The sequence below is a fragment of the Alosa sapidissima genome, chromosome 13 (assembly GCF_018492685.1).
Source record: "Alosa sapidissima isolate fAloSap1 chromosome 13, fAloSap1.pri, whole genome shotgun sequence".
In the NCBI taxonomy this organism is placed as follows: Eukaryota; Metazoa; Chordata; class Actinopteri; order Clupeiformes; family Clupeidae; genus Alosa; species Alosa sapidissima.
In genome coordinates, this window is record NC_055969.1 from 15,704,329 (window position 1) to 15,725,988 (window position 21,660).

General features: G+C 39.4%; 1 protein-coding gene across 2 annotated transcripts; it reads left to right on the forward strand.

Moving 5' to 3' along the window:
* The first annotated feature begins 146 nt into the window (after positions 1–146).
* tbx3a (T-box transcription factor 3a) lies at positions 147–8,648 on the forward strand. Of its 2 annotated transcripts, none has more exons than XM_042059686.1 (7): positions 147–1,167; positions 2,016–2,283; positions 2,690–2,854; positions 3,938–4,014; positions 4,282–4,439; positions 5,085–5,731; positions 6,726–8,648. In XM_042059686.1, the coding sequence occupies exons 1-7, from the start codon at positions 776–778 to the stop codon at positions 7,167–7,169; spliced, it is 2,151 nt and encodes a 716-aa protein (XP_041915620.1). In that variant the 5' UTR covers positions 147–775; the 3' UTR covers positions 7,170–8,648. The 2 variants fall into 2 exon arrangements, with proteins under 2 accessions (XP_041915620.1, XP_041915621.1); XM_042059687.1 differs by having other exon boundaries at positions 2,708–2,854.
* The last annotated feature ends 13,012 nt before the right edge of the window (positions 8,649–21,660 follow it).

Here is a 21,660-nt window from a genome sequence, read left to right on the forward strand (position 1 = left end):
TGAAGTCTGTCCCCTCCACCCGACCTGTTAAAACCACGCCTACGAAGCCACACAATTGGTCCGAAAGCGTCAAAGAGCCAATCAACAGAGCCCAGCTTCTCGTAACATGCAACACATCCACACAGTTTGAAGCCTATGGGGTACAGAAGCACTAGGAATAGCTTGGTGCTGGAACCTTACCACCTCTCCGCCGTCAACGGACTCTTTTCTCCGCATACTTCTTCACTGAAATGTGTGTGTGTGTGAAAGAGATAGGAACAAAATGTGTGTGTGCGTGTGAGAGTGTATGTCTTAAACAAGTAAAGACAGGGGAATTACTCTGCACCATCGAAATATTTCAACACATCGCGTCTGCTGGAGGACTGAAGCCAGTGCGAGTGAATACATTTTAAAAGGAATGTCGATATTGTAAACAACTGCGAGGAAAACAGAGTGGCTGCAAACTGCAATAGAGTGACTCAACTCTCGATTTAATTCGAAAATTGTCCACGAGACAGTTCATTGAAGAACATCACATCAACGCACGTCAACCTTTGCAGACAAACACTGCCGAAGATTAATGGATAATTTGTCTTCTCAACTGAGGACATTTTAGTGGAATTCAGTTCACATCAGTATAAGGACAAATTGTCAAAAATCACTGGATTCCTATTTGCGCCAAAACCACTTTGGATTTGAGAGAAAGACTTTTGAACAAGCGAAATCGTTCGCTGATTAACTATTCTACATAATAGCGTTTATTTCTAATATCACTACATCTGGGATCTGGACTTGAATGAGCTTCCTGATGAGAGATCCAGTTATTCAAGGAACAAGTATGGCATACCATCCGTTTTTACCTCACCGGGGTCCGGAATTTGCCATGAGTGCAATGTTGGGGCACCAACCTCCCTTTTTCCCGGCCCTGGCGCTACCTCCGAATGGCTCGCTGTCTCTCCCGGGCGCCCTGGGAAAGCCAATCATGGACCAGTTAATGGGCGCCGCCGAGACCGGCCTGCACTTCTCCTCGCTCGGGCACCAGGCTGCCGCAGCCCATCTAAGGCCTCTCAAAACTCTGGAGCCTGAGGAAGAGGTAGAGGATGATCCGAAAGTTCACTTGGAGGCGAAAGAACTTTGGGAGCTCTTCCATAAGAGAGGCACTGAAATGGTTATCACCAAGTCAGGAAGGTAAACAAAAGTTATTGTGCCATTACAGAACATAACAATAACCGGTTTAGAATTACATTACAAAATATTTGTCAATTTTTGTTGACACCTCCGACCTGAATAAAACACTTCTGAGTGTATCGATTTATTGATTAAGTCCTGGAAATGCACGTCCGCTGAGTCACACACCGCATCAAAAATATTTTGCCACAGTTATTACAAAAATAGCAGGTAGCCTACTGTGTTATCTAATCTATACAACCATCGTACGTGTTAGTGCAAACATACAAAGGATAAAATTGCAGTTTAACACAAACTATGACCGGCCATGACAGCTTTCTTATAAGTTGGAATAGGCCTATTTTTTGTTTGAGTGAGCAATTGTAAAAAGTAAAATAATTAGACAAAACTAGGAGAAATCAACTATTACATAGCGCGTTTGTTTAGTTTTCTTTTGATTTCATAAATGTGCCAACTACGTTATAGTGGTGTTTTATTTGGTGTTCTCTTATAATGCGGCTTTGATATTTCAATTTTGGGCAAAATTCGTATATCTGTATACTGATCGGGACATTTATATGCAGAATACGATGCATATATTACCTTTCTGAAATATTCGTCTTCCATAACATCTTGGAATGTGTGTGCAGCTGGGCAATAATATCCAGCTTTTAAGGCCAAGACCTCTGGTAGAACTTAGGCTATTGTAGGTTACACAAGAAGCAGGAGAGCCTAAAGCTCCTGGACATATGTATTATTACGCTTTTTATCACATAATATATTTGTTTGCACACAAAACAATTTGGAGGAACTTGATGTCGGTTACACACAGTTGATGGCTAAAACTCCTCTCTCTCCTCTCCTTGCAGACGGATGTTCCCCCCGTTCAAAGTGAGGTGCACTGGTTTGGACAAGAAAGCGAAGTACATTTTGTTAATGGATATTGTGGCGGCTGACGACTGCAGGTATAAATTTCATAACTCGCGCTGGATGGTGGCAGGCAAGGCTGACCCCGAAATGCCAAAGAGGATGTACATTCACCCGGACAGTCCGGCCACTGGTGAACAGTGGATGTCCAAAGTCGTCAATTTTCACAAACTGAAGCTGACAAACAACATCTCCGACAAACATGGCTTTGTAAGTGAAATGTTTATGTCAACAACTATGATTGCATTATTATTATTATTATTATTATTATTATTATTATTATTATTACTATTATTATTATCGATGTTGTGATGAGACACTGCATCAAACATCAAAATAAATCCATCATTCAATGCTTTAGAGGCCTCAGACTATTGCATTGTCAGCATTTTTCGACAGGAAGCCATGTGTGCATAGCTGCATAACATCAGCTATAATTTTATTAATATAAAATGGTCGAAATCTTAGACTTGGTGTCATACATGTGTTAACCCCTTGCGCAAACTTGAAAGCAACAGAGGTCTATGTTACACTGAAATATTTATTTGCAAGCAGTGACTTGACTGTGTTTTACGTGTGTGTAAAGTGAAAGTGTGCTTCTATCTTTAAAACCCAGCATTGTTTCCTGTCGCAGACGATTCTGAACTCCATGCATAAGTATCAACCGAGGTTTCACATTGTGAGAGCAAACGACATTCTGAAACTTCCGTACAGCACGTTCAGGACCTATGTTTTCCCCGAAACTGACTTCATTGCAGTTACTGCTTACCAAAACGACAAGGTGGGTTTAGGCATATGTTTGTTTTCAGTCAAATGTTTATAGAGTTGTCCTCGTTTTACATAACGTGTGTGAGGAGATTTGCCCTTTGCCTCTAAATAACAAAAGCCTCTGTAATCCTGCAAAGAAACTGCATTCATGTCTCCAGTTAGTCTAAAACCCTTGGACATAATGCAGATGTTACATTTTTGTTTGAGTGTAGCCTATTTGCATTTGGTAATGCTTTAAGGAAAGGCCAAGTGAGGCCTACCCATTGCGTTAGCTATTCACGGGCCTCATCTACTGTAGTAGTGTGGGCAGACATCTCAGGAATGTATGTCTTACAGGTTATCTTAATTATATTTAATCACATGGGGTAGAATATTTGGCGAACTACCCACAGACTTTTTGAGTACTGCTGTGTCTGTGTGTGCGCGTGTGTGTGTGTGTGTGTGTGTGTGGGGGGGGGGGGGGGGGTGGCAGGCAAAAACAAAACAGAGGAGAAACAAGAATGATTTGTTACAAAGGATTGGAGTTAAGCCTTAATGAACACTAAAAAGAGTTGAAAATGACACTGAATGTTGATCACTTCAAGTGTTGCCTGTAGTCTCTTGCCGTGAATGCAAGTGTAATGGTCAGTTGGTTAATTATGAATTGGATGACAAGCACTGAATATTGTTTGGTGCGTTGAGCTCTGTAATTATGTCTCCATACGTTTGGGTTGGAGTAGAGGTGGAGAAAGACTGAGATTGCAGGGCGGGGAGAGGGAGGGAGAGAGCAAGAGAGAGAGAGTGTGTGTGTGTGTGTGTGTGTGTGTGTGTGTGTGTGTGTGTGTGTGTGTGTGTGAATAGTTTTATTTTTTTTAAATGAGACTAAAATCTCATATTTCAGTAATTTAGTACAATAATTAGGCCCATGACTTGAGAATGCAAGGGATGGAATTTGTAATTTCAGCAAAAAATACATTAAATAAATGAAACATAGAAATTCTAGACAGACTTTCAAAACTAAGATAATGTGATGAATTGTGTGTAGACATATCACCTCTACTGTCTTTTAATAGCACGTTCTTCACGTTTTTTATTAAAATTGATCGTTGTTTTTCAGATAACACAACTGAAAATCGACCACAATCCTTTTGCTAAAGGCTTTCGTGACACTGGCAATGGAAGGCGAGAAAAAAGGTAGGCCTATGGTAGTTCATAGCATGGATAAATCCACCACTTTAAAAACTACAAATGTATTTCTATGTGAAATGTAATGTATCTGCTTTTGGTTACATAAATAAATAAACTGTTAATACAAATGCAATAGTGAGTAATGCTTTGTTAAATAATCAAGTGAAACGTTAAATTGCCTGAATGCATCCTAGCCTACGTATACTATTGGTAATTAGCAACTGTCAACTGCTTTTTCAGCAATTGTTATTTTTTCCCCTTTCTTCGGTGCAGGAAACAACTGGCCCTGCAGTCCATGCGTTCCTATGAGGAGCAACAGAAGAAAGAGAACGGGGCGTCAGACGATTCTTCAAGCGAGCAGGCTCCGTTCAAGTGTTTTCGCCAGGCCTCTTCCCCCGCAGTGTCGACCGTGGGGCCACCAAATCTGAAAGGTATGCCTCTCTAAAGACAGGGCAAGAAAATAGACCCCATCTTGAGGTCATTGCAGACGCATTCCTAGAGTTATGCTGATGGGGCATACTAACTATTCAAGTCAAACGAGCATACAATCGAGATCCAGCAGTTTAAATCCAATGCAACGAATTAAATGCCATGCATTTTTTTACTGTTTGAAAGTACAAATCCACGTACATCAAACATTGTACGTGCAAAGAATTCTAAAAACCATATCCTTAAATGGGCCTTACCAGAAGACATAGGCCTTCTAGATTAATAATGAAATTAAGCGCAATAAGTTGTGACGGTCTAAAACCAAAGTGTGGAATGATTGACGAATGTGTATTTCAATGTTGTGAATATTTAAAATAGCGTTGGATATCTAGGCCTACGAATGTGAAGGAAGTTACTAGTCAAATATTCTGCAATAATTCCTGAACAGTTGCAGCAGCAGGTTGCCCAATATGTCAACTTACGCTAGGCATGGATAAGTAATAAATGATTCATGTGTTTTCAGATCCATGCATTGTGTGTTTACCGGTTGATATGTGAAAGAAGAAACAACACTTTGAAACAGCTGTCAAATGCAACTCAAAATATCTTATATTTAGCCTATTGAAATGTTCTTTTTTTCTTCAAAGATTTTTGTGACAGCGATGAGGACAGCGACGACGAAAGCAAAGACGAACACTTGAAAGAAGGGCCAGACTCGAGTAAAATCTCTACCACTACCGAGGATGCAAAGGACCACGAAGCGAGCCCCTCCAAGGCTCACTTCATGGATACCGATTCCTCCTGCCGATCTCGGGAAAGTGCTGCGAGGACAGAGAAAAGTCAAGCAGACTCGAGGCAGAGCCCAATCACCGTTATCTCCAGCACGACTCGATCCGGAGAAGACCTCAAAAGTCCTACCCGTGACCACAGCAAACCGGACGAATGCAGCAGGTCTATCGGCAAAGACAGCTATCTACCCTTGACTGTACAGACAGACAGCGGCGCACACTTAAACCAGGGCCACTTGCACAACTTTGGATTTCCACCGAGTCTGGCAGGACAGCAGTTTTTTAATCATTTGGGTGGCGCCCACCCTTTCCTCTTGCATCCCAGCCAGTTTAATATGGGGGGTGCGTTTTCGAATATGGCTGCAGGGATGGGCCCTTTACTGGCAGCTGTATCCTCCGGAGGGGTGAGTACCATGGACACCGCTAGTATGGCGTCACCCTCGCAAAGCCTGACGGGAGCCCCGGGACTGCCTTTTCATCTGCAGCAACATGTCTTGGCATCACAGGTAAAAACCTGTTTATCTTCATTACCTTAAGCGCATAATGTTGATTATTGTAGCATATGGTGCAATGCATACACAAAGCTATGCCTTGTGTATGCATTGGGCCATAGTGTTCTGAATTCGAAAAAAAGTCTTTACAATGGTTCGGTTTTGAATGGGAATGTATGGTAATCTTCAGCACATAACTAAATTAATCATTGGAGGAAAACATTTAAACTATCCAAGACGAAATGATTGTTGCGCAGGATCATTTAAACATCATACTTTGGGGCCATAACTGCTATATCTTGAGAGTTTCTATGGCAAAGATTCTCGTTTAGGCCTACTGTTGATGGAAAGTATTTTGTTTGTATTTGTAAATAGGCCTTTGAGTAGGCCTAGCCTATTAATTTGTGCGTAGAATGGCTAGGCTTTCATTCTTTTTTCCATAACCATTCACATATTTCCAACGCGTTGGGCCCATGTGTTAAGAGAGGGAAGGATTTGAACAATATGGAAGTTGTGTGTAGATTTGAGAACATTAATTATTTCGGCATTTAAAGGGGAAAGGCCTCGTATTAAAACGGTTCGCTGAAACGGGGAGGGGGAAACACCCAGCCTTTAAATACAGAACATATTCGAAGTTTCCTTTCAAGTCTCATTGCAAACAGAATGTTAATGTGGGTGTGCGTTCGCATGGTTCTGCATGGCTAAATTGCTTAGATAATTTTCGAGGAAGCATTGATAGCACTGATTTTACAGGATAAAGCTGGCATCTGCTGTAATGGGAATTAAAAGCTCCTTAATAAAAATCCTTAATAAACCACTTTCTTCAACCAAGTTACCGGGTTTTAGAAGGATCCGCTAGTTTGTTTAATCTATTATCGCATGACACCTATATGAGAGAGCTATGAGGCGAAGGTTCTCAGGTTTATGAACCTGTGAAGGTTCTGCACTTATGCTATAGTCTATGCGTGTTGTAATCAAAGTGTCTAACTGCTTATCTGTCTGTCCGCAGGGCCTTGCGATGTCTCCATTTGGAGGCCTGTTCCCTTACCCCTACACTTATATGGCAGCCGCAGCCGCAGCCTCTTCTGCGGCTACCTCGTCAGTCCACCGCCATCAGTTTCTGAACGCAGTGCGCCCCCGGCTCAGATACAGCCCTTACCCTATTCCCATGAGCGTTCCGGATAGTAGCACTTTGCTCACTACCACCATGCCCACGATGGCAAGCAGCGCAATGGAGATGAAAGGAGATGGGATGGCCTCAAGCCCCGTGTCCGCGACCCTGGACTCGACCTCGGAGGTCACCAGCCGGTCCTCGACCATATCGTCCGGATCGGTGTCACTGTCACCAAAAACTTGTTCCGAGAAAGATTCCACCAACGAATTGCAGAGCATCCAACGCCTGGTCAGCGGACTCGACTCAAAACAAGACAGGCCTCGAAGCGTATCCCCCTGAGTGTCTTGTATTTCTTAGCTGATGTTGATGAAAATGACCAGGATGCTATGAGAACGCTGGTGCGGATGAGTACGACAGCGAATGCGGGTTTACAACACGGACATATTTAAAAAAATAAAAAATAAAGAAAAAAGTTTAGATTTTAAAATGCACTTTGGCAAAAATAAGGAAAAAAAATACAAAACATCTATGTATATTGCTCTTTTGTTAAATTAATCAGTATCTTCGATTTTTCTGTTTTTGAATACCACACAAGTATTGAAACTGAACGGTTGGAGAGGATGTGACACATATACATCGATTAAGTTGCTGCTGTGTACTGTCTATGGTCTATATCAAATTTAGGAGGTAACGAAAGCGAGTTTTATTTAATATGCACTCTGGATTGGTTATCAGTTTAGTTTTTATCCCTTTATCTTATAAAGACTGCTGTGTTTGATATATGAATTAAATAACTATTTGAATCTTATAGTTATTGTCGTAAAGATGGGGAAGCTTTGCATGCCCTACAGAAAACCGCCTATGATTGATGTACCTCTAAGACGACCAAATTAAGATTACACTATTAAAGTCAACTGTACACACAGGGGGTTCACACTGCAATTAATATGAAACAAATAGGTCTTTGTAAGTTTCTTTCCCACGTGCTATTGACACTATTGAATTAATTGATTTGGATGCGATCAACGGTTCTAGGGCGGAAGTGAATGTTTATTAATCACTTTAGCCACAGATGACTTACCCTATGTTTACCTAGGTAAATCACAAAAGACATAGCCTAGGTAATGACATTAGTCGAAAGCATGTGTGTTCTTAGGCATCTGTCCTCACATTGCTTACCGTGTCTAGCACTAATTTAAATTGGGAAAAGGGAATCTGGAACATGATAGCAATGGCTATAATGTAAATACTGATATATACAAATATTTATGTAATTATTTCATATTGATATTGCGTGTAAATATAACGGAGTTGTTTGTTTTGGGGAAAATGTCCTTAATTTATTGTTGATATACCTGTGTAAAATAGTTTGTGAACTATTATCTTTGTTTATGCCACCCACATGTTCATCCTCATCCTCATCAAAATACAGATTTATCTGTTCCCGAACACACAGCTTTTTTTTCCTTCGCAGACACAACCATGTGCCATCGTCCCATTCATTGTTGTCTCTGTGTTGAAGTGCTACTATTCAAACTGATTAAAAGCGACAGCACACTGCACCAATGGCTTGAAAATATTTAGATATTTCTTTAATTGAAAGAAAAAAAACTCTCGTCTGTGTGTTAAAATGAAAATGCTAATTTTCCCAATGTATACTGCAGCCTAAAAGCAAAAGTGCCGCATATCATTTAAGTATGAAGGTTTGTTTTCATTTGTTACTACAGTTCTCATCGGGTTATGTTGTATTCGATTTTTGTCTAGTTTACAACACCAACAATGTTTTCTTGAAAGTTTCAATAAAAATGTTAAAATGCAGTCTCCAAAATATGCTTTTCAGCAGAGAACAATGTCACTGTGGAATGCGTAAGGACTACTTGGTTCAGAACACGTGCTACAGTTTAAGATCCTATGCTTACATTTGAGTACGTGCTCATGTGAGCTGGTCGCCCTCTTCAAGTAATTTTCTCAATAAAACTGTGTTAAGGTGGTGCCAGCACGGATTCGGAAAGCTGACAATCTGTTAAATGTGTTGAACCATAGGTCTGCGCCATAAAGCCCGGACTAGATTCTTGCTACCTTAACCTGCGCTGTATTAATTCTGTTGGAATTTGCTGCAGGTTGCAGGCCTACATAAATTAGTGGAGAGGCTAATCGTAATGTCTATTTAAGTCATTTCACCACGCCAATTAGGTGACGAGATGGCTAACTGAGTGATTGGCCTATGTCACAAACATTACAAAACACATTTCTTAGAAAATGGGGATCAGTTTCAACAGGGATCTTGGTGGCAACAGTCTCGTGTTTTTCTTGTCGAGAAGAGAAGTATGAGAGGTCTAAATGGTGAAATGTTAAAGGTGAAATGTTCTTGTCACGAAACCATCAAAATCAGCGCCAGGGAAAGCTTCTCACTTTGACCTGTCATACCTGGAATTCCTGTCGTGGACACAGCTACTAAGACCAAGTCATTTTTTCTGCAGAGTAGTAGACTATTGACTGTTTATTTCGACCGATGGGAACCTCAAAGAATGTAAAATAACTTGATTGCCTACTCTGTTGCGCCAAGAGTCATGAGTTTATCAAGCTCGTATCTTTATTTGTATACTGTATGGTTAATAAGTAACAATCGTGGCGCTGGAGAATAGGGGTAAACACTACGCAAACTATCTCAATTGCTCTGTCTATTGCTCACCTGGCGCCTTCGATATCTTACCTGATTTTATTACATGGAAGGCGACAGTGCGTCTGCAATAATGTTGGGAGGGAATTCTCCAGTAGATGTGTAAAACCTTACGCCACCCAGCGGATACAGGGCAAAGTACACGCCAAAGTGCAGAACAGATGATTACACTGGCGTCAGACGGGTGTCCTAATGTGGGCCATCAGACACTTGTGTTCATATCCTGGGCTTGACTTGAATCTATATAAGGCCTTCAAAACTGCCGGGTTAAAAACTCTGCTGTTTAGTGGCACGCATGTCTATAGAGGCCACATTTTGGCCTATACGAGTTGAAGACACAAGGGTAACAGGACACCAATGTTTATCACCTAGATAGGCCAAATGACAATGAATCAAGTTGTCTCATCCCGTGCCTTTGAGCTTACATGTCTACTCCAAAGTAGTGTGTGTGTGTGTGTGTGTGTGTGTGTGTGTGTGCCCATTTCGTAGGCTAACAATAAAATGATAGCACCGATTAAAATAAATAACTTATCTCGCCCATTTCTTTGACATTATGTAAGAGACCACGTTTTAAGACGGCGCCTTGCACTTCATACCACTTATCATTGCAGTAGCCTGACTAAAAACAGGTTAACAAAAACAACAACAATATTTTGTTCTTAAAAGCATCGCCGTCGACAGTCAAGTTTCTGTAAATTGAAGTCGTAAAAATAAGAATTACGCAGCTCCAAAGTGCAGGAAAATTGATCCATATTTACCCTCTATACAAACAAAGCAACATTTTCGCAGCCAAGGTGGCCTAATTTATTTGTTTATTCTCTCCTTGGTGTAAAAACTGCACTCGACTGTAACTTGTTTCCATTTTGAAACGGGTGTTTGTCTAGTCTCGATCAATCATTATCTTGTTTTACCAGGAACCTCAGAATACTTTGCTCTGGTAATTTTAGCAAGGTGGTGATCATTTTATATTCCCTGACGACTATCTGTGTCTGGCGTGCTGAATGTTTATTTTGAAGAAGCCAAAATCGCTCCTTTATTGGCCGGATATAATGATCAAATCAAGCAAGGAATGCACGTGGCATAAAGTGATTTAATGTCCCTTCTGCATAGTGTCATTATCGGGCGTTCCCAGAATTCTACTTTAATAGTCCTGGAAACTCCTCAGCTCAACTGATATCAGTTTCCTGTTAAGTAAGCTTAAATGAGGTCAAAGATCTAGAAAGCAAAGGTATTCTCGTATTATACATTCGACGATAATGCTCTCCGTTTAAAAATTTAAAATAAAAAAAATGATAAAATAAATATGTCCATGTCTGTGTTGTTCACTGTTTTAGTAACACTTATACAGGTAGCAAGCAGCTCTGCTGGATTTGCTTCAGATCAGGGCCTTACTCGTTCCGTTCTAAAGCCAGGGGCGCTCTGATGGTTCTTGGGTGCAATCGAAAAATTGCAATATCCAGTGTCAAATAACCAGCTATTTTTTCTAGAGTGACATTCAACAACTATCCACAATTTGACTTCATAATCTAATCTGCCACATAGATTATGTTAGGCTACATAAATTATTACACATATTTGTAAAGTTTCTATTAGGAAAAAGCCTAAATCATATGAATAATTTGTTTCTTAAGACATACTTTAGTTTTGCTCTAGGCCTAGCCTACTTCTCCAAAAGGGAATTCCAACACCACTGCTGCCCAATTTCTTTACGATGTGAAAAGAGCGACATCTTGTGGTTACAGACCACTTTGTGATCACTGGTTGAGAACACTGACAACAAACCGCAAGCCTTCACATCAAAAACTGTTCTGAACAATTTGTGAAATTAATCTTTTGCCTTTTTTGAAGATGTGGTATTGCGTGGTCTCATTCCTATTTTTACACTATGCATACCTCTAAATACTAAAAACATTCACCAAACCTGTAGCCTGCCCTACACCATAGAATTACAGAAATCTTGGAGACAACAGACAGCTAAATATAAATATTCTGGCTTCATAAAGTAAATCTGTCAAGTTGTGTATTGATGTTTAGATTATGTATGAATGTACAATTTTAGAATTTTATTAAAATAAGGAAATACGAGACAGAAAATACATCATGTAGAAATCATGTGTGTGTGAGTGAGAAGGCATGCAAGCCAAAATCTCACACACACTTAGCTGCAAAGAAAGAAAACATTGGGCCCATGTTTGCTTGGTTTGGGGCAAGATAGCTTTTGTGACTCATATATACATATATATATAAGGGGAAATTGAGAAATGAAAACCAGACGCTGGGGTGTGACAATGAACACTGAATGACTGATCTCCAATCAGTTTGCTTGGTTAAGTTTTCATATTTAAAAGTCGAGAGAGTTGATTTGGAATCAGTGGCACATTCAAGTATATGGTTATAGTTATAGTTATTGTATTTAGCAGATGATTTTGTCCAAAGCAGCTTACAGAACAAGTATTTGTCCCAAAGTACCTTTGTGCAACACTAGGGTTCACTGTTGCTATTTCACAAGACAGGTCAAGAACTGCAGTGCAGTATATATTTTAAAAAGGTAACTACAAAATAGATCAGTTTATGGACAATTATTACAATATTTTACAAAACAACCTCCCATGTGTAAATTCAGAGCATATAGAATCTGGAAATGTTTCACTACTATTTGATTGATTGATTCATGCCATATTGATTAAAACGCACACGCACACACACACACACAAGACCGTTGTAACTTAAAAGAGATGTAGTCATTGTTTTGTTTACAGATTTTTTCCCACACCACGAGCCACAGTTTAGAGCAGAGACTACAAGCACCTTGTTGCCAATGATTCACCTGTGCCTCATGCACAACATAGCACAGCACAGCAGAGCTGAGCTGCAGAGAGCAACACCTAAAACCTGCACAGCCCCAACTGCACAGCCCCACGGCCACAACCCACTCCCTGTCTCTGCCCTCCTTACCGCCAAGACTCACCTTTGATTTCTTCTTCATTTTATTTGCACCATGAGCTAAACCCACGGCAAGATCGCTTGGCAGCGGTTCAAACGAAAACACGCCTCATAGAAAGGTGCTATGATTAGTATGAGGCATGCCATCAAGAACCTCAAGCTGGCTAACAGGGTGCCATCGCCAAACGAGTGTGTTGACGGATTGGCAGGCTGTGGTTTTGGGCCTTCGACATCTTTCATGCCGTTGACACTAAATATGTGAATGTGGAGATGGGAGGGGAATTGACTGGGGAGGGAAGGTGTTGACTGGGATAACTGGATCAGCAGTGGCACTGCCTGTTTTAAAATGTTGTCCACAGGTAAGGCTTTTAGAGCATTAATCAAGCTTTGAGCATTAATCCGTTTGTATCTAAATTAAATCATACATGTTGACATGACGGGTCAAATAAAACGGCAATAAAGAAAATTATGACTGACCAACTACAAGCAGCACTTACCTTAAAAAGGTGGCTATTCCACTCGTAGGCATAGTACCGTCTTACAGCAATTGCAGACTAATGTCTAAATTATTGTCCATTTTAATCCACAGTGTGTGCATAGCTATTGTACAGGATCAAAACATTGACATAATTTGCCAATGCTGTCAAAGCTGTGTGTTGATTTTTAGGAACTCAAAGTGAGTGCTTGCTTAATATGTCTGAGTGTGTACATAGCTACCTTAGGCAAGGTTTGATGAGTGTGGGAAGGCAATCTAATATAATGACTTTTCAATGTTGTCTTAGGAGTCAAAATTACACATAATTATAATAAATGATATGAAGATGTATTGTTCACCATGTCTTATTAACCTAGTGCAGTCCTTGCCCAAGTCTCAGATTTGTTAATTGTTAACAGTTGAGAGATTTAATTTAGTGTTGGAAAACCAAATTGTTGGAAGTAAATTTTTATAGGTATGATAGTGAACTGAACAATATATGAAAATGCATGACTTTTCTATTAAAGGTATTGTTTGAATGTATATTTACATATTTGTTTTCTGAGTTCAGTCAGTAGCACATTTTATCAAAAAAGTTTAATGTGTGTGTGTGTGTGTGTGAGTGTGTAGCTGTATGAATCTGTGTGCGTGGGAGGGGTGTAAATATGTCTAGGTGTATGCATGTTTTTTGTGGTGTGCAACTATAACTGTCAACTCAAAAATAACAATATTTGTGGTTTACAACATTTATGGAAATATGAACAAAAACTATCTGTTCAGTCAGGGCTAGGAAAGTCACAAAACTTCAAGTTGACAACAGATCATTTACTGTGTTTTCTATGCGTCATCTTCGTGTTTTCTATGCTGTTACAAATAGTAGTGAGTCACTCTGCAGGCCATTGTTACCATTACATGGACATATGAGTATCAGTTGGCATTCCAATAACATGGATTAGTGACAAGTAGGTAAACTCAGATTAAGGCCCCTATTTTGCACCCGGCGCAAGGCAACACATCGCAAAGCTTATTCTTATCTTACACCCACTCAGTGGCGGATTTTTTTTACTTTTATTAAACCTTGCACCCAGGGGTGTGGTAATTAGCTAAATAAGGTGTGGTCTGGTGCATGATACAAAAAATTATCTTACACCCTCTAAAAATCATGATGCCACTGCCCAAGAAAAACCTGGTCTATAGCGAAAGGCGAATATAAAGCAAAGCTGAAGATGCACTGTCACGAGATGTAAGCAGCATCTTCTATCCTTAGGATTTTTATTCAGTCATTCGAGCATTATTGGGGTAAGTGTTTTTCAGGCTAGGTTTTCGATGGTATCTTTGTCAGTCAATAGTGAAAGTAATTAACTGTGTAGAACTGTTTTGTCATTGACTATGAGACCACGGTGAAGTGAATTTCCCTTTGCCTATAAGTTCAAATAATAGATGAGTGCAGATGCGTATAGACTATACTCTGCTAGTCACAAACAGGTTTTAGTAAAGCATGGTTTAATACCTGCTCCATACGGTCTCGCATGCAAGCGGATTCCTTCAAATGTGCCGCTCACTATCAAAATACCGATGCGCTGTTTAAAGTTGCGCTGTTTGCTGTTAAAGGGAATGACAGATGTCATTTCCATTGCTTTACACCCAAAACACACCCATGACTGATTAAGAAACATAAGAACAACCTTTTTGTGTCAATCGCCCGACGTTTGATCACATAATCGCGCCATTAATTTAGTGAATGTGGACTGGCCACACCTTTAATGTCTATAAACTTTACGTCTCTTACCATCAGTTTCTGATCGTCAAAATAGAGCCCTGCATGTTAAACCTTCTAATGGGTTATTCCATGTCGAATCAGGCAGAATCCAGGAAAATTGTTGCAAATTGTGAAAATATTTTGGCTAAATTCCAGTGCTTTCATACATTTTTTTAATTCTTGATTTTTCATCATTTTTACTCTCTCAGAAATCTTGGAGGCCATGTTTGGATCTTAAAAGATATCATTCCTTGCTTGCCTATACTTTGTAGGATGGAAGACAAATCGTCCTCAGCATGAATGGACCATTAAAAGTTTGTACGGAATGCCCATTGATTATAGACCTACATTCGGAACAAAAGGCCAAACAAGCGATATTGAGAGCCCTGTTGATATGGGATTTTAAAGACAGATACGGATATCAATATTTGAGAATAATTCGCCTATGTTCCTTTTTAATACACAACATTTTCTCTAATATTTAGCATATTAAAAAGGTGGAACATAATGTTTTTAAATAGGCCTAACTATCTGGTAGATCAATGAAAGTCTATTATGCAATAGATTATGAAATAATTATAATAAAGTAATATCAGCATTGCCACTACTTGGCTACATTTGAGGTATTCACAATCTATGTTTAATGATGCTAACACATTTGTACAAGCAAAATATTTTTTCAACTAAACAATCTTTTACCTTAAAAGCCATTGTAAACGATCCACTTCCTTATTTGGTGTGAACACCTTTGTTCAAATGCACACAAACTGAAAACTGAAACTGAGGGTAAGAGTGTCTGAATTAACTTTAGCTCTCACATCGTCTTGTTTCAAAAGCTCATATTTGTTTAATGTGCATTCTTTCTGGGCTAACAGTTTACAAAGCACTGACTGGTTCACCAGAAACATGTGCGAGCAATGTGACAGTGGTGATCAACAACTCAACAGCAGCAAAAACCTTTTTTAGCAAACAGAACTGCACCAGACAAGTGTTTTTAGGCTGCACCGCAGACAGACTCTGTAAGCATCTATAGGCCCTGCTCTCATCCTCCACTGATACCATGGCATTAGCTAACATTAGCTTTGTGGCTAACTAATTGGGTAATTGTCAGTATAATCAGAAAATGTATGGGATGACAGTCAAAAGAGAAAACTGCAGTGCCAGGCTTGTTACTATAATCCATGTTCTTGACCCCAGCCTTGAAAAAAAACTTCTGTATATCTCTGGGACAAACCAGCTTTCCATCAAAATAATCCTAATTCAATATATCAATTGTTCATCTGATTACAAGGGCCTCTATCGAGATCAACCAAGTGCACAAAGCATCCAGGATTGCGAAAAAATGTTTTCCCTCTCAGCTACTGTACATAATACATAAAATGGCCGGTTTCATTTGTCTGACCAAAAATGTCGAATCTGTTACTCTTATCTGTCTACATCAGTAACTCTCGCCTGTTTTTCACTGCACTTGGTTACATAAATGTTACAATGATGCCACCTACTGTTTGCTACAGGCTCACAGCAGATTTTCCTGAGTAAGGTAGCAAGAGGCTTTACATTTGGATCACCCAAAGTGACTTATGACCCTGTTACCTGATCTGTTATCTCACCTTTGCAAGCATGCTTCACCATTATTGGCTTTTTACACATATTGGTATTACTGTCTTATTAGAAAATCTCAAGGAATATCTGCACACTAGCTCCCCTTCTTACTTGTTTATTAGAGTAACACCAGATGTAAAGCTTCGAACCTCGCGCTCTTCATCAGACTTCAAGTCTGAGAAGTCATCAGAAGTCTAGTCTGATGAATAGTGTGAGGCTCGAAACGTTACCTGGTGTTACTCTAATAAAGGGGAGCTAGTGTGCGGATAGTCCTTGAGACTTTCTACGACAATTTTTTATCCAGCACCTGTTTCTGGATGTGTGCATGTTTTTTTTTTGTATTATTGTCTTATTCACGTTTCGAAAAACATGTGGATGAAAGCTGTAGATTTATACCGTGTTACAAAACTTCCATGTTAAAAAAAGGTGCACACCTGATTTACATCTGCACATCTTACAACACATTGCATGGTACCTGCCACTCTCCATGTCATCTCCATTTAGTCTCCCAGGCACTTTATCTCTCACAGGCTTTATTCATGGTCACTGCAATGACCTAAATGGAAATAAAATAAAATATGGTTGATGTCCCAATACACACATTCATAAATCACACATACTAGGAGGACCAATGAGGTTTAGAGAAAATGGAAATAGACATGTCTAAAATATTGTCTTTAGAAACAAAACTGTAAAAATTCATAGTAATGCAGGAACAACAGCTTAACAGCAGGAGGGGGTCTGAGGGAGACTCAATTATAAATTAGTTCATTATTCATTATACATATTATGAAAAATGCATGGCATCACAAAGATTTACATTTTCAGATGATCAAAGAATTTTGAATTTTGTTCAATGTTATATATACATGCATACATTGTATCAAGCACCTCCACACACAAAATATTTTCACTATTATGGTTTAACTGAATGAAAATCAAATTTTACTCTCTGTGAATCTGTGTACAATTGCATGTCTTTGACATGTGCAGAATTTGCAATACAACCCAACACCACATGATGGTGACACAAGACCATTATATATTAATAGAAGTTCCCTTTGTAAGATGAGTGTCATTGTAACTAGACCACAGTGGTAAATATTTCATAATGAGTATCTTAAACGTAAAATAGGCGTCATAGAATAGGAATGATTCCTAAACAGTGTCACTGAATCATGACACTTTTAACTGACTACTAACAAATCTCACTGTATGTATATTTCTGTGCACCACCAGCACAACTACAAGTTCACATAGCTGCCACTATTGCCACTGAACAAGGGCCAACTTCTGTGTCAGGTGTGCTTAGTTGGGTTTTCTCAAAATTGTGTTTAAGTGGAAACGGAGTTGTCTAGTGAGTTTGTGTACAAAATGTGTCGGCTACAGTATTCTGTATATGGTCTGGTGGTCCTTGAGACACACAATTCAATTCGCTAATGAAACACTTGACTGAATGGGAAAACTGAGAAAATATCAAGACATGCAAAAGTTATTGTGGTCATTTTCATATATCCTGTGAGAAGTCGATAAGGTGATTACCGTGACAGGCCTAATTTCATTGGCCAATCTCCTCACTTTGCAGTATTTGGCAGCCATTCAGAATGCAATATTCGAACAGCCACCTAGATAGTGGATTACAAAAAGAAACACTCCAATTTAAGAATTATGTCAGCCAATAAAAATACAGGATTCCATTAGCCAATCAGATTCTAGGCTTCTGACAGTAAATTAAATTGCCACATTCTGTCACCCTTTCACATTGTGGGACATATCCAGCCAATCAGATCGCAGCCAATATAATTGCATGGTTCTGTCAGTCAATCACAATACAGAATTCCAGTAATCAGTCAGATTTCAGGATTCTGACAGCATTAGTGTTCGGATTTGTAAAAAAAAATGTATATCAGACCATGTTGCTGCCAGTTACTGCCCGGTTGCTAGCGAGCTAGCTAGCCTACTAGCTAAGGTAACATTTTAAACAGAGAAGTGTAATTTCTTTGAAATGACAACTAGTTGAATAACATTACTGACATTAGTCAAAGTGGATGGTTTATGCTCAAGTGAACTTGCAAGCAAAGGTGTAGTGGTAAAAAAAAAGGTGGGTAATCTATAAAATCTGTGATCAGGCGGACCATGACGGGGTAAGGCGGTAAGGCGGACCATGGTACACCAGTGTGTATCCTGACCACATCGCTATAGGCTACCATTTGATGGTACCAAGGGTATCGCTGAGTGTTCCCTCATAGGCCACACAATCACTATTCAATTCCTACATTAATCTAAGTTCATTGTTAACTCCGGAAGGAATAAATATGGTTAAAGTATGTAAAGTTTATTAAATAAAGAGAACAAAAATTTCAGTATGTAGGCAGTATGTCAGAATGACGCTTTAGAAATCGGTGTATTTCCATTTAAAAAATCCATTTATTATCCAAACTCATTGACATGACACGCGGTGTGACTAGTCTTTGATGCTTTCTGCTGACTGCTGCAAGCAGATTGATCACTGACACCATAATGCAGCACAATATGGATAAACTGTGTTGCCGGGCCAGGTTCAACAATATGAAACTAACAATATGAAACTATAGACAATTGTAAAACGACATAAGCTTAATTTAGAATTGTTTGAAAACTGTATGCTATTTAAAAGGTGGATAAACGCAATTTAGGGGTGGATAAACGCAATTTAGAGGTGCATAAACGGCGTTTACGTGCATTTAGCCTCCACTACATCATTGCTGGCAAAAGTATATTAAGTTTAAGCAAAGTCGGGGCCCCAGCCGTGGCGCAACTGGCTGGGGCACCTGCACCGTACGCCGGCAACCCGGGCGCCCCGTGGTTCTTTCCGGAACCCCCCCCCCGACTCTCTCTCCCACTCACCTCCTGTCTTTCTCCACTGTCCTGTCTAATTAAAGGCATAAAAAGCCCCCATCAATCAAACTGCACTCTTATCAACCAATCAGATTGTAGGGATTCAATAGCTGCTGAATTCCAACAGCTAATGAAATTGCAGTAGTTTGTCAGCCAATCAAATTGCAAGAAACCTACTGCGAATCCGATGCCATTTTTCAGATTTCAGGATTCAAACAGCCAATCAGAAAGCTGGATTCCATTATCCAATCAGATTTCAGGTTCAGATTCAACTAACAGATAATATTGTAGTCCATTAGCCAATCAGACTGCAGGAATTCTCCAGGTCATTGCAATATTTAGTCAGACAACCAGATTTCATGATTTTGCTATATCAGAATGGAGGTTGCAATAGACAATAAAAGTGACATCAAAAATGTCAAAATGCAAAACAACTTTAAAAACTAGTTACTATGGATAAAAGTGTCATTTGTCTGCTTATGAATAATTTGTTTGTCATGCCAAAGTAAAATTAAACTGCAGATTACTTTAATAGTTAGCCTTCACCTGGATGATCTAAGATATAACTGGCAGGTCAGCATATTTTGACCTATTGACCCTTACTCTTGGTAAGCACAGCCCTGCTTAGTATTAGTAGAGTTGGAACTAGAGGAGTGCAGATCCCATGTCAGACTCAGCTGTTACTGCACACTGGAAGATGTCCTCTGGATCATGATCATCTACACTGCTTAGTGCCTTAACTAAACATTAATTAATTATAACCGACATGATAATATCTATAATTTACTGATTGACACAGTCATGCAATGGTATGACTATGGACAAGGGACTAGCTCAGGAGACATGTATATCAGTATGTGTGTAGCTGTCGCCTACTTGTGGGTGATTTTGTATAAATGTGAATTCTAGATTGATGTATTGCTTGACATTCTAAATGAAATAGAAAGAAAGTATTCTGGTAGGAATATTGCTCATAGCTTTGCCTTAATCAAACCCCTGACCATATTGAATTATTGGGGGGGGGGGGGGGGGAGAGCAAATTGTTTTCTGAAGAGGTACTTATTGTGAAAAGTTTGAGAACCACTGCTTTCCACCATCTACACACACGCGCGCACACACACACACACACACAATGGGGACATAAAAATAAGATCACTGTAGTTTGAATAGAAGCACCAAGTCCAAAAAAAACCCACAGATAAATGGGCCAATGTTCCATCCCAATGTTAGTGTACCATGGTGAAGTTCAGTCACTGGAAAATGTATTTTCGTGAACCCTGCTGTTAGGTTCTCTGAAGACCTAAAACAGAGCACAAAATTACGGGGGACGGGAAGAATCACTCTCTGTCTGGATGCAACGTGGTAAACATTGTTGTCATTTTTGAGACATCAAAAATCGCCTTGGGATAACAAAAGGAACATCGAGGTCACGTTATCTGCAACATAAACACAACATACATGTTGAGAATCTTCTCCGAGCTCTTGAGATATTGCTCCTCCAGGACATAGCCTATATTATTAGGCTCTTGACATTTTTTTATTTGAATTTTCCCACAAGTTTCTGTCAAATAAATATCCCAGTTTCTGGTATAAGAATACAGGTCAAATAAACCAGTTAAGCCACCAGTACGGATTGACTGTGTGGCTTTGACATTTTCACATTGTGTATAGACTTCCTTTTGGTATGGTCGGTGGTTTTACATATGGTATGTAATTCACTTTGGATAAAAACTCTACCTAAATGAATTAATGTAAATGTAATAAATGTTGAGGGGCTTATGATGGATGAAAAAGTGGGGCAACTTTTGAGTTAATGCTTTGCGTGAGATGATGCTGATATAATGCATAGACTAGATAATATGTTGTTTGATGATAGTTTTGAAAATCATTTTGGACAATTGCCAATTCTGATATAGCTATATACACATTCTTTTATTTCCTTTAAAGGTTGTTTAGCAATTGCAGGCCCAAACATAAATGATCACATTCATCTAATCTTTCCTCACGATCCGCTAGCTGCCCGCCCCATATAGGCAAGCCGTCAAAAAAGCGCATCTCTGTAGGAAGCCAAGGCTCCGAGATCTGTACACAAAAACAATTGCTACCAACAAGTGCTACCAACCACTCAAAAGCAAAATAAATAGTGTTCCAACCAATAACCGAAGAGATATGCGTTTAGGAGAGTTTCAATTGCACAGGAGGGAGGGGGAGGGAGTAGCGAGCAAGCTCTCTGTTTTGTTTGAACGTCAACAGAAGTAACGTCACCCGCAATCGCTGATACAACCTTTAAGGGTCTTTCCTGCACTACAATTAACCTTTCATTCTACCCTAATGCATACTTGAAGAAATGTTGACATTAATATTTCTGATAAACTGGTAAACCCAATTCAAACCCAGTTTCAAAATGTTTTGAACACATACAGTTAAGAACAAAATTATTCATACCCCTGTCAAATATTGATTTTAAAGTTGATTTTCTCTTGACTGATATGTT